At 33.4% G+C, this 13,423-nt stretch overlaps 1 protein-coding gene across 2 annotated transcripts in view; it reads left to right on the top strand.

Moving 5' to 3' along the window:
- Positions 1-1,160: 1,160 nt before the first annotated feature.
- Positions 1,161-13,423, top strand: part of LOC143229188 (SPEG neighbor protein-like) — a 111,946-nt gene continuing 99,683 nt past the window's right edge. For both annotated transcript variants that reach the window (XM_076461147.1, XM_076461148.1), the window contains exon 1: positions 1,161-1,541. In XM_076461147.1, coding sequence (XP_076317262.1) covers positions 1,469-1,541 — 73 coding nt within the window. In that variant the 5' untranslated portion in view covers positions 1,161-1,468. The remainder of the gene's footprint in view (positions 1,542-13,423) is intronic.

Genomic DNA, 13,423 nt, shown 5'->3' with positions numbered 1-13,423 from the left:
TATATAAATAACAACTCATAGATCTTTCTTTGTTAACATGAAGATGATCTAGCAAGGTCGAAACGTTGTTGTCTGCTTATCAATAAAAGTGTTGATACCCATACCAGCCGTTCTAAGATACATTTATACAGCTTTTGTTTGTTTGTTTTTGAATTTTGCACAAAGCTATTCGAGGGCTATCTGTGCTAGCCGCCCCTAATTTAGCAGTGTAAGACTAGAGGGAAGGCAGCTAGTCATCACCACCAACCGCCAACTCTTGGGCTACTTTTTTACCAACGAATAGTGGGATTGACCGTACATTATAACGCCCCCACGGCTGAAAGGGCGAGCATGTTTGGCGCGACGGGGATGCGAACCCGCAACCCTCAGATTACGAGTTGCACGCCTTAACCTACTTGGCCATGCCGGGCCTACTTATACAGCTTGTAGGTCTGAGTTTTAGTATTAAAGTTAATTATAGGTATAAGAGGAAAAGGAGCTAATGAAATAGATATAATTAAATATATTGATATTGTTAAGAATAGGATTATGAGTTGTTGTTTATTTTCGATTAATAAGACTTTCTTTATTTTTGGGGCCTGGCATGGCCAAGCTCGTAAAGCATATTTGGAACACTCTTATAACCTATATGGCAAATAACAACAATTATGAAAATCTGCTCTATAGATCTATTAGTGATTTTGTGGCTTTGTTATAAGAAAACACAAACAGCTAGAGAACTTAAAACGTAATATTTGAAACGCTTGTTATTAAAATTATTTTAAAATGGAGGTTACAGTAACATTTGAAGTGCAAGGATGTTTTAATGATTTCTATTCGCCCTAAAAATTTAAGTATTTTTAATTCTTTTATACAAGCAAAGCGCAGTGACTCTTCATGTTAACAAGAAGTAAAAGTTAATTACCAGATTTTTTCATTTTATTTTATAATACTGTTCATTACAAATTGTTTATAAGGAAACAACAAATAAAATAAAATAAATAACAACTGTCAAACATCAGTTAATTCAGTTTCTACCTGAACAATCAACATAAATTATCACCTTGGCAAATCGCCGACGATCATGTGTCATACTTTCCTAGATTCGATACGAATTTCACCAGATGTCGTTGCTTTGCTATAAATATCGGTTTCTCTTACGTAAAGTTCGCCAGCGCGAGGTTTGTGACTGACTGTTCAATGTTTGTCTTAGAAAAAAACTTTTATTCCTAGACCTCAAATCGATCTCTGTAAGAGAAAGTTGGGAGCTGAGTAAGCTGGTGCTGTAAAAGGAATGCTATGCCATTTGGCAATAAAACGGGATTAATAAACACAAGTTTTCAAACAAAAAACCGATGAGACTTTAAAATGGAAAATATCTAACTTCTCTTTATAATCGTGTTGCTCGTCTCCACTAAAGCAGAGGGTCTTAGAAACTGAAAGGATAAGACAAGTCTTCAAAACGCAGTACATTTTCATAACGTTCAGCATGAATCTCCGGAATCACAAATGGTGTGCATTTACCAGAATTGTGTTTATTTTCGTCCTAGTGTCATGTAGAGGTAAGCTTTTATTTTATTTTTCATGACTCAACTATTGTTATATACCTTAAAAAAACAAAATAATGTTTGGATTATGACTTTAGTGTATATGTTCCTAATCAGTTCGAGTCAATATTACGTATATTCTACGCTTTATATCTCAGTGATGATCATAGCACCTTTTATGTTGTATTTTGTTGAACATTTTTGTTATTTCTCTTGAAATGAGGTTAATTTTTTCTTGTATCCTAATACGTTTAACAATATCAGTAAGTTAAAGACCGTATATTTTAATTACATGTGTATTAAGCTCAAAAGTTATCAGCAGTTAATTAACGGAATACTGACAGTATTACAAGCCCCTTAAAGGGAGATTTTTCACGTTTTTTTGAAGTAAAGAAAATCTTGAAAATATTTCAGTTTCAAAAGATTCAAAGTTATTTGGTCTATAACCTAACTGTAGATTTGTATTTGAGTAGAAAGCTATCTGTACTCTACCCATGACGGGTATTGAAACCCGGTCTCCAGCGTTTATGTCCGCAGATTTTCAGCTGTGCTACTGGGGAAGCCGGTAACAGTTAAATGTTGTACGATATATATTTATATATATTGGTGCTGAGAATTTAAAAATGATAAAAAAATTTTAGTGGGGGAAAAATCTAACAATAAAGGTGTATGACTAAGGTGGTTCATTTAACAACAGACTCTATTTTTTTTATTTAAGGCTCTATAGTAAATTCGAAGAATACGTTATTCCTTTGCTGTGCTATGTAAATCTTTCATAACTTAGCAGTCGAGAAATGTGGGAAGCTTAGCGAGTTCAAAATACTTTCAGGAAAAGATCCTTCTCTTACTTTTGTTATAACCTTCAAGTACTTATCTACCTGTTTGAACCAAATCTGATATTTGAAAACCATACTATAATTAACTAATATAATGAAACATTGTTGAAAAATTTCTTTTATAAAATACTTTTCAAGTGTATATATATATATATATGTATGTATGTATCTATATATATTCTAAAACGTAGCTGCCACAGGAATGTTACGTTAAATCAGTATATTTTGTGTTTATCTAGATTTTAAAAAAATTCAAGAAACCTACAATCCAAGAGTACTCATACTGTGAGTTGAGAAAAAAAATATAAACACCGTAAGTGTTCTATTGGTTGGATTACATTACCGAATAATTCATTCTCTTTGGTTACTGATTAAGAAACTGAAACTTACGTAAATCCTATTCTTTTAATATATTTTACCTCTGTTTGTTGGATTCAAGTTGTAACCTTGCCTGCAGATCTATCTATCTTTACTATTCTCAAACATACTTTCTTTTTTTTTTCCACTAACGTTATGTACATTTTCACCTGTCTTAGATACATTGTATTGTGCCTGTCTGTTCCATTGTAGCCTATTTTGTATATACCTATGAACTTTCGCCTGTGTAACATATTTTCTGCTTTGATTCTGTTTTCATTTGTCTTAATCTATTAATATCCTTATGACCTTACCTAATTATGTATTTAATAATCCTCATAAGCATGCGTGAAACCTATCCTCTATCCTTTGAATTATTTGTTCATACTTCTAGAAAACCTTTCCTTTATTCCCTAATTAGTTTGATCATGCATCTTTAAAACCTTTCTTTAGTTACTGGAATAGTTTATTCATATATTACCTGAAACCATTATTTTACATTATTCGAATCCCTGTCACACCGCGCATGCTTGCCCTTTCAGCCGTGGGGACGTTACAATGTTACGATCAATCCCACTATTCGTTAGTAAAAGAGTAGCTCAAGAGTTGGCGGTGTGTGGTGATGACTAGCTGCATTCCCTTTAGTCTTACGGTGCAAATTTAGGGACGGTTAGCGTAGATAACCCTTGTGTAGCTTTGCGCGAAATAAAAAAAAAACACGAACTAATCTGAAGCGTTAGAGCCTATCCTTTAGAAATAGTTTTATTCCCTAGAACATTGTTTACTTTTCCTGTATTCTCAAATACTCCCTTTACATACAGCATTGAATTCTGATCCGATAGCCTGGAATTCCTGAATATGTCCTTCAAAATTTGATTAATAGCGATCATTTACTCTTTTTGAATCCACTAGATTGGTGTTTTCTAATATTCTTTAGCAAATTCGTCTCTATGTAGCATATAAATAATATGTATGTATATTGTAAGGTTATCTTATAGTCCTTTAATATCTACTTCCTGAACATTCCCCACGTAATGCTTATATATATTAAACCTTTGTGTCTCGATCTACCATCCTAATTCTATTTATTGAATTTCCAAGCTCTATAAATGTCTATTTAACTTATTTAATATTATCCAGTATTATTATATCATAATTTAATTCAAGCTAGGAATACGCTTTGTGATTTTAAGAAATATGCAAAAATAATTTTATTTTGTTTTTGTTTGTTTCTTGGAATTTCGACCAAAGTTACACGAGGGCTATCTGCGCTAACCTCCCTAATTTATCAGTGTAAGACTAGAGGGAAGGCAGCTAGTCATCACTACCCACCGCCAACTCTTGAGCTACTCTTTTGCCAACGAATAGTGGTAAATTATAACGTCCCCACAGCTAACAGGGCGAGCATGTTTGGTGCGACGGGGATTCTTACCCGCGACCCTAATATTACGAGTCGAACGTCTTAACCCACCTTGTCATTTCGGGCCTATTTTGTTTTTAATTATTCCTTATTTCAGGATATTAGATCATATGATCAGTTCAGTAATCTTCGTAAGAGCATATTAGTAATCTTGTAATATTATACAATACCTTTCTTTTGATAAATGACTTACAATCGTATTTCCTCCCGCAGGGAATCAGCATTTGATATTCCACATGGAAAATAGATCCAACTAATTAATGAGTATCCAAATAAAACGTGCAAGGTTTCCTCGGGCAGCTTGCAAGCATTAGGCTTTCGTTATGGCTCTTTCTAAACTGTTGATGTCAGCCTTGCAAATAAAATGGGTTATCTCGAGCGAAGTTACGTATAGACATTTTTAAAATCGTCATTTATTGAATCGCACCTTATCGTTTACCACTATCGCTTTAGTTATGTAATATAATTTAAAAAATTCACATTTATTTCTTCTCGTTCTTTCCTTTTGTAAGAGATAGGAAGTCACATTCAAAACGTGATAATAATTAAGAATAAAACTGGATAAAATGAACTTATTAATTTCACTTGAGTACAGTACGCAATCATTTTGGCCCAGATCTTGAAGTATCTGTTTTACAATTTAAGTATATCTAGAATGTTTGCGAGTATTATATTACGTGGCTATTATTTAACGTCTGTGTATATCTTACAAATGTCTAATATGTCACTAAATCTGAAATATATTTTTTATTGGAGAATAAATTCCACTGGAGGATTATGATCAATTTGAATATCAAAAGCGTAATAATAGCGTTAAAGGTTGGTTCCACGAACGTTTGATCAAATTTCAAGAATTCCCTGTTTTAGACTATATTAAAAATTGATTTGCGTCATTTTTTTAGCGTAGTATCAAGGAAACTGTTTCGGACAGATATTTTCTAATTTCAAAAATGTTTAAGTTCATAACACGACTAAAATTACAACCATGTTTATTGATTTATACCATACAACGAGAAAGTAGTTACAAATTATATTGTACAAAATCAACTAAACACAATAATGCAACACAGAATATAATAAAAGAAACATATCCATATAACAACCTAAAATATCGATAACAGCGATATGAAAAAAGGCATTCTTTTTTTATAGTTTTCCAAATAATTTTATGCATAATAGAAATTTAAATATATTGGTCGTTCAGTTAGTGAAAAAAATTATATTTATTTTTCAAATCATAAAATACTATTTTGTCAAAAGTTTGTATTAAAGTTGACAAAACATTTACTTGTAACGTTTGCTTGCCTTGACATCCAACAGATTACGTTTACCAGCGATCAGGGTACCACCTTGTGAATATATTTTGCACTAATTGGTATTGCAGTAAAAGACGTTTTTCTAATTTGTCAGTATCCGAGCCAATTTAGGTGGTATTAATATTACAGTAATTTGTGATATAATATTTATTTCTCTCTCCATGTAGGCCCGGAATGGCCAGGCACACTACTCGTAATCTAAGGGTCACGGGTTCAAATCCCCGTTGCACCATACATGCTCGCTCTTTCAGCTGTGGGGGCGTTATAATGTAACGATCAATCCAACTATTCGTTGGTAAAAGAGTAACCCAACAGTTGGTGGTGGGTGGTGGTTACTAGCTGCCTTCCCTGTAGTCTTACACTGCAAAATTAGGGAGGACGGTTAGAGCAGATAGCCTTCGTGTAGCTTTAGGCGAAATTAAAAACAAACCAGACCAAACTTCTCCATATATATGCACTAACTGATGTACCTGTTTAAAATATGGAAAGCATAGGGAAGGATCAGATCCGAAAATCTCTTATGTCACTCTCCGAGTTTCATGACAATTGATCAAGCTGTTTGCCAATTATAAGTGGACTTACACACTAACTTTTGTCAAGTAATGATTTAACTACTAAAACATGTTTGCATCAGTTAGTAGAAGTCATTGCATTGTTTTAGTTTAATTTGACACGTTACTAAAGGTTTATGGTAGTGTTTATATACTAGTTTATATTAATCGGCTTTTCACTACCATGTTGTCCAGAAGAAATTTAAATAATCTCATATATTTATCACAACTGTTTCTCAAGTTCAGACTTGAAGGTATATGTCACAAGAAACTTACAGAAAGCTTTATAATAAAGCAAACCATTTGTCTACTTGACGATATTTGATTCCATCATAAGCATTTTGAAAGGTTAAAAACCGTTTAAACGCATCCTAATTTTTGGTTGCTTTTTTCCTTTGTTAGAGAAGTGTTATTTAAACACTTCTAAACATATACTTCTTTAGCTTCTGTAGATACTAAACTTTTAAATACCTGAGTTAGTCTAGATGGGTGATATGTGAAGGCGTTTCTGATACTAGTATTTATTGAGGAATAACCCAGTTATTAGGAACGTATCCTCACTGCTTACTAGTTCTTTCAATTTCTTTCTCTGTGGCAAATTTTCTCTCAATAATTGATTTCACAAATATTTTATCAAGTTTGAACTCTTTAATGTTCAATGAGATATCAAAAGGGAATATACAAAAATGTATAGTTCATATTATTTTAACGTTTTTTATAGGTCAGAAGCAAAATATATATCTACGAAGAACAATTTTTCAAATACACCAGTACCCTTTAGTTCGCGTAATGTGAGCACAAAACTTTACAAAGGATCCCCGCTTATTCTTCAGTGCTTTCTTATTATTATTGTTTAGAGACTCTAGACAGGAAAGACAAATAAGGAGAGCTAAGTGCCTGCGGAACGTCTTTGCAGTCTTTTCTGCTTATCCTATAACTGGACGTGTTAGAATAACGTGTGTTCCAAGACAGATGCCTGTGTGAAAACTGCAGGAACCAGAGTCTGACTTATTACTGCTATTGATCCGTCATCTTTCGGTCGACATGAAGTGACTCTCTGCACACAGAACGTTACTCTGTTAGTATTCGAACAAGATCATGAGACTAGCTGAGATCAATCTGTGTTATTATATTGCAGGGCACTAAATGTCACAAAGAGAAAACTTTGTAGAAGTTTAAGATATAATTCGGTTTTTTAGCTAAGATTATCTGGTCGTTTTGTAATTCCCACCTCTATAACAATGTTAAATAGATAATATTGCTATATATAATATTACAATAAATATGTACATAGACTATGCAAAGTATAAAATAACCTGGTTGAATATATGTTCTGTAATATATATATCGTATTTCCCGGCGTCGTAGACCCACTCCTATTTCGATTAGCTAAATTTGGAAAAAAAAAAGATAAACGTAAGAATAAGGTCGCAGCACTTCCACCAAGCTTATCAAGATGTTTTGTGGATTGTTTAGTGACTTGTAGTACATAAATCCTCTTGCTTACTTCTCGTTTTTTGTGAGGTATATGCTTATCGTATCTACCTTTGCGTAACTTATATTACTACTGTAATATTTGTATTATTATCAGTAATAACGTTATTCTCAGCCTGAGGAGTTAGAGTGCCGGTATTATAGCACCATATGTACGGTGACCTGTTACTGTTTATTTGTTTGTAATTATAATACTAAGTAACTTATACATTTCATTCTGGGTCGTCTAATATCGAAACGCTTCATCTAGGCTGAGGTTTAGGTTAAAAAGCAACGTAACCTTCGGCCTGGAAGACGCAGGGTAAATCTTAGATTTATTCTGAGAAAAAAATAGTGTTTTCGACGCCGGGAAATACGGTATATCTCATACCGAGATGTAACATATCTGTAAAATTTCTGTATAGGTTTCAAACAAATTCCCAAATATATAAATATATGTGTGTGTGCAAGATATATGTAATGTATTATCAACGACATGTTTGAAAACTTTCTCTAAGTTCCATATATACATAACATATATACACGTAACATATTCTTCATCATTTAACTCTGATTCAGTATAGCTTGCTAAAGACAGAATATTCTTCATCATTTAACTCTGATTCCCGTCGAATGAATGTTGCTAATATATATTTGTGTTCTGAAAACTAGTTTATTCAGTACACAGTAGAGGAATACTTTAATATATCATAGTTATTTCAGTGTACCTCAAACAGTGTAGCTAGAATGTTCTAGAAATGATCACTTACCTGCCTGTAATAAATTTATTATATTATAAAAGAACTACTTGAATGTAAATAAACCAATTAACCATATTGTGTGAGAAATAAAGAGCTGCCTATTTATTAAGTTATATCTCACTAGAACGGGCGCTAGTCTCGCAACTGAAGGTAGCGGTTCGAATCTCCGTCCACTAAACATGCTCTCCCTCTCAGCCGTGAGGGCTTTATAATGTTCAGTCAATCTCACTATTCGTTGATAAAAATACCCCAAAAGTTAGTGATAAACGGTGATATTTACCTGCTTTATCTATTGTTTTTCCCTGCTAAATTAGGGACGTCTAGCTTAGATAGCTCTCGTGTAGCTTTGCGCAAAATTGAAATGCAAACAAACTTTACATAACTCTTATCTAGAATGTTTTTTTACAAGAAACTGAATTATGACGCTCTTCAAAGTCAGATAAATAGTGTTAGGCAAGCTCTCAGTTGATTCTCCACGAAACATTGACATTGCCAAGTAAAGAATTGTTTATGTATACGGAAAATTGAATTAAGACGTTTTTCAACAGTCCGGTAAAAACTATTTAGCGGTCTACTAACCCTCAGCTCACTCTCTGTGAAACGTAAAAATCTTTTACTTTTATGTATTTCTTCTGCAACTCTAATTCAAACCTTAACCTTCATAAGTATATGCACTGATTGTGAGACCCTTGACGGAAAAAGTATCAGTAAAGGTAATCTGAAAATATTTGTCTGTCCAAGCTGACAAAACAAATCTATCTAGTCCTACGCATTGAGTTGTAGGCCCACTTCAGTAGATGAATGCTGAGCGACAACGCGAAATGCAAGAGTCGCTAGAGCTGTTAGTAGTATGTAAAGTGCCATATTTGGAATAAACAGTAGCTAGACCTGTTAGTAGTATCATATTTGGAATAAACAGTAGCTAGACCTGTTAGTAGTACCATATTTGGAATAAACAGTAGCTAGACCTGTTAGTAGTACCATATTTGGAATAAACAGTAGCTAGACCTGTCTGTAGAACCATACTTGGAACAAACAGTCGCTAGAGCTGTTAGTAGTACCATACTTGGAATATAATGCTACTAAAACATTACTCTGAATAAAGTGTAATGTAATAAAAATGTCGTCGCACAGCGATTCAAAAACTGGCATGTAAATATGGAATAACTCATCTATCTCCCAATTTTAATACGCCAAACCACACTACAGCTGTTTAATACGCCAAACCCCACTACAACTCTTTAATAAGCCAAATTCCTACAGCTGTTTTGAATTATTATGCTTCAACAGTAATTGGTCAATTCCCAGCATAGTTACCAGTAAAACGATTCTTTTGCCTGACATGAATCTTTGCTAATTTTACAATAACTGGTAACGTTTTTTGTTTTGGAATTTTGCACAAAGCAACTCGAGGGCTATCTGTGCTAGCCGTCCCTAATTTAGCAGTGTAAGACTAGAGGGAAGGCAGCTAGTCATCACCACCCACCGCCAACTCTTGGGCTACTCTTTTACCAACGAATAGTGGGATTGGCCGTAACATTATAACACCCCCACGGCTGGGAGGGCGAGCATGTTTGGCGCGACTCGGGCGCGAACCCGCGACCCTCAGATTACGAAGCGCACGCCTTAACGCGCTAGGCCATGCCAGGCCCTGGTAACGTTTTTTATATTTACTTAGTGCTTTCAAAAGTATTTTAACTGTATTGAAGAAAGTTTTGCTGTATTAACTCTTACATTTCACTAGGAGATTTACGTAAAATATTTGTTTCTTCATTTTGCACCTATGTTTTTCAAATGTCCTTGACAAAATCCCCAAACATTATCCATTATGATTCTACCAACGGGAATTTGTTAAGGATTTGTCGACTGTTAGTCAGTTTTTAAATAAAATTTTATTCGTATGTTATACAACGTTGATTGTTGAACGTTTTAATATATTTTAAATATTTATACAAGTTTCTTTGACATTATCCAATATTTCTGAACACTGAAGACCCCTCAAATTCAAGTGATTCTGTGAGTGTAGCTGTAATTTGCTACTACGGTTTAGTCGTTCATCGGATACCCTCTAGTTCTGTATTCAATATTGAAAAGTATGCAACCTGTGCGTATTATTTTGATCACATAGTGGCTAGTAAGTACACTAAAATTAATTAGTTTGTTGCATCTTTCGGAATCCTTTATTCGTCTTTTCTCATCTCATCTTCTTAGATATCACTAACGACTAGCAATTTCATCTGTATTAATTCAGATTTTGTGCTTTTTTGGCATCACCGAGAAAGAGACCATCGATACTGTTGTCAAATCAGCTTATACTGGTAAAGGTTTGTTTGTTTAGTTTGAATTTCGCGCAAAGCTACACGAAGGCTATCTGCGCTAGCCATCCCTAATTAAGCAGTGTAAGACTAGTGGAAAGATAGCTAGTCATCACCACCCATCGCCAATTCTTGGGATATTTTTACCAATTAATAGTGGGATTGACTATACCATTATAACGCCCCCACGGCTGAAAGGGCGAGTATGTGACGAAGATTCGAACCCGCCGACTCTTATGGTGTGAGAAGAGCGCTCTGGCTATCTGCCCTGGTAATGTTGAAGTCTTCCCGAATCCTTATATTCACAAAAGACTAGCTTTATGATAGTTAGGAATTTCGGGATCGGTAACAAAATAATAATAAGCTCTTCCAAATCAAACTAATATTGGCCATATAACTGAGTAAAGATTGTAGGAAGAAAGATTGCTCGATTGGTTATTGCATCTTCACGCGTTTTTGTTTTACGAAGAGTCTGTGAACAGTGTGAAACTCGTGCTAAAAGCGGTAATATATCCAACGTGTCTCAAGTGATGTTATTCGTTAGAAATTGGAAAATGTCGTAAGAAATGATAATAACCGAAATGAGGTTTTTTGTTTAGTAATTTACTGATCATTTTAAATTATTTATTTATTTTTCAAAAATACAAAACAAGTTGACCCCAGCTTATGCACTTGTTTTTTTTTACCTTGCAATTTATCTTATTTCCTTTTTTATAAATTTCATATATGTTTACCCTCTTACATAGTTCAATTCATATTATATTTAAAATATAATTGTTTTTCTAATTATTATTCTTGTAGCTCTATGATTTCTGAGTAAAGGGTAAAAGCTGGTAAACGGTGTTCTTTCCTTGTAGCAACATGCTTAAGAGATATATGACTTTGAATGAAAATATCCACTGTAGTGTTATCCTAACACATGATGTAAGAACGCACCTTTGTGATCGATAAATCAAACATAAAGCTATTTATATAAACCACTACAAAATAATGCTGCTTCTATTCATCAACATGACTAGAATGTGTCTTGTTAGTCCAGTATTATGCGCCAGTGCAGAACTTGAGCAAATAAGGTGGCGTTGTGTTGAAATTAGTAAAAAGAATCTTATCTTTAGTACCTACGTTAAAACTCTCGAAATGGCAATATATGTATGATCATTTACACTTCTAAAAACTAATTCCCCAAGATAACAACTTAAGAGCCGAGTTTCTGTAACAAAAGCAAAAGCCAGACAGCAATTTATTTCAGATTACAAATATACTTAAAACAAGTAAATGTATTTTATTATTTCATATTAATCCAGAGATCTGACGTTACATTATAATTACTTTCCTTGCAGAATAAAATTTAAAAGAGTACTAAGTGTTGTACATTCAAATAATATGCTTAAAAACACTAAATTTACATTTATCAGTTTTTGCTTACCGGAATACCATGACTACTTAGTGCTTAGGCATGCAATAACAGCGTACAAAGAGCTCCAGGAAACAAATCGTTTGCCCCTCCAATTAAAATGTTTTCCATGTTTCTGAATATCTTATCGTCAATTCATATGCTCAGACTTGTTTCCAGGGCAGCTGTCTAACCTACTTCTACGCCACTGTGTGGAATATGTTCAAAAATACTCTAGGCTTATGGAACCATTCAGTCAGTTCTTTTGTCTTCACCTTGAAGTTTTGATTTTCAACGAATATTAGATCCTTGCTATCTCAACGGTAATTAAATGTTTCGATATTCATTTAATGCACAACATAAGTAACTAATCATATAGCTTTGTGCTTAACAACAAAACAAAATTTAAAATAATATATCGAAAATATATACCTGTACCCCACCTGGAACCGCGGTAAGACTTCGGAATTACAATGCTAACAGTAGATAGAGCAGAGAACCCGATGTGGCTTTGCTATAAGCAAACACAAACAAACAAGATATCGTACCAAATGCAAAACAAAAATAACTTCTGGAAATAAACCTATGAGTTTTCTTTTCAGTTTTCTGAGATCCATTTAAGACAATTGAGAACATTTTTTCTGGTAAAAATATATTAGCTGATTAAATTGAAATGTGTTTTAAAACCACTGCACCCAAAAGTATATATATTTTCATGGAGTGTTTTAAGCAGATTTCCCTGGATTTTCAGATTTGCTCAAATGTTGTCTTAATTGTGTATTTGAATAAAGCTATTTTGAACGTTAGTTTCTTGTGTACTGAGATTTGTACTCAGCAAGGTTAATGAGAAAGAAAATTAAATTGCTAAAATACAAAAGTTTCTGGCAGTGGTAAGTTCTGATTTATATGTTGATTGTTTATATGTATGCAATTTTTAAATAACAATCTAACCTACTTAGAAACAGTTTCAAAGCAACTAAAAATAATAGTCTTAACAAAAGGTATCTACTCTAAATGTTTGGGTTTCTTGTCTTTTTTTGGTGTTTTTTTCTCAAGTATTATATTACATAATTTGCACTGTGTTATTATTGTACTGTAACGAAAGGAGTATTCAAGTTAGAAATACAGAGAAACAATTGTTTTTAAGGTCACAAATGTTGATTGCGAAAATTTTAAATTAAACTTGTATAACCAGAAGATTAGGAATGAGGACTAATCTTAACTGAAATATTCTTAATACTTGCTTTTATCATTTTGAAGTAAAAGTGTGTATAAACACAAAATGTTTCAGGTTATTGTCTGTGTTAATCTTTAGTCCTACTAGTATAACATGTTTCGTAATACTGAAAGTTTTGTTAGCAGAAATTGCTTAATAAATAGACAATGATACAGAGCGGTAAATGAAATGTGTTTACCGAAGATCAATGAGACACAACAATTACAAACAATAGCACTCAACAAAATGTACTTTAAAA

The sequence above is a fragment of the Tachypleus tridentatus genome, chromosome 10, assembly GCF_004210375.1.
Source record: "Tachypleus tridentatus isolate NWPU-2018 chromosome 10, ASM421037v1, whole genome shotgun sequence".
NCBI classification, from domain to species: domain Eukaryota; kingdom Metazoa; phylum Arthropoda; class Merostomata; order Xiphosura; family Limulidae; genus Tachypleus; species Tachypleus tridentatus.
Note: the sequence above shows the minus strand (reverse complement) of the source record. Positions and strands in the feature narration are given on the sequence as shown.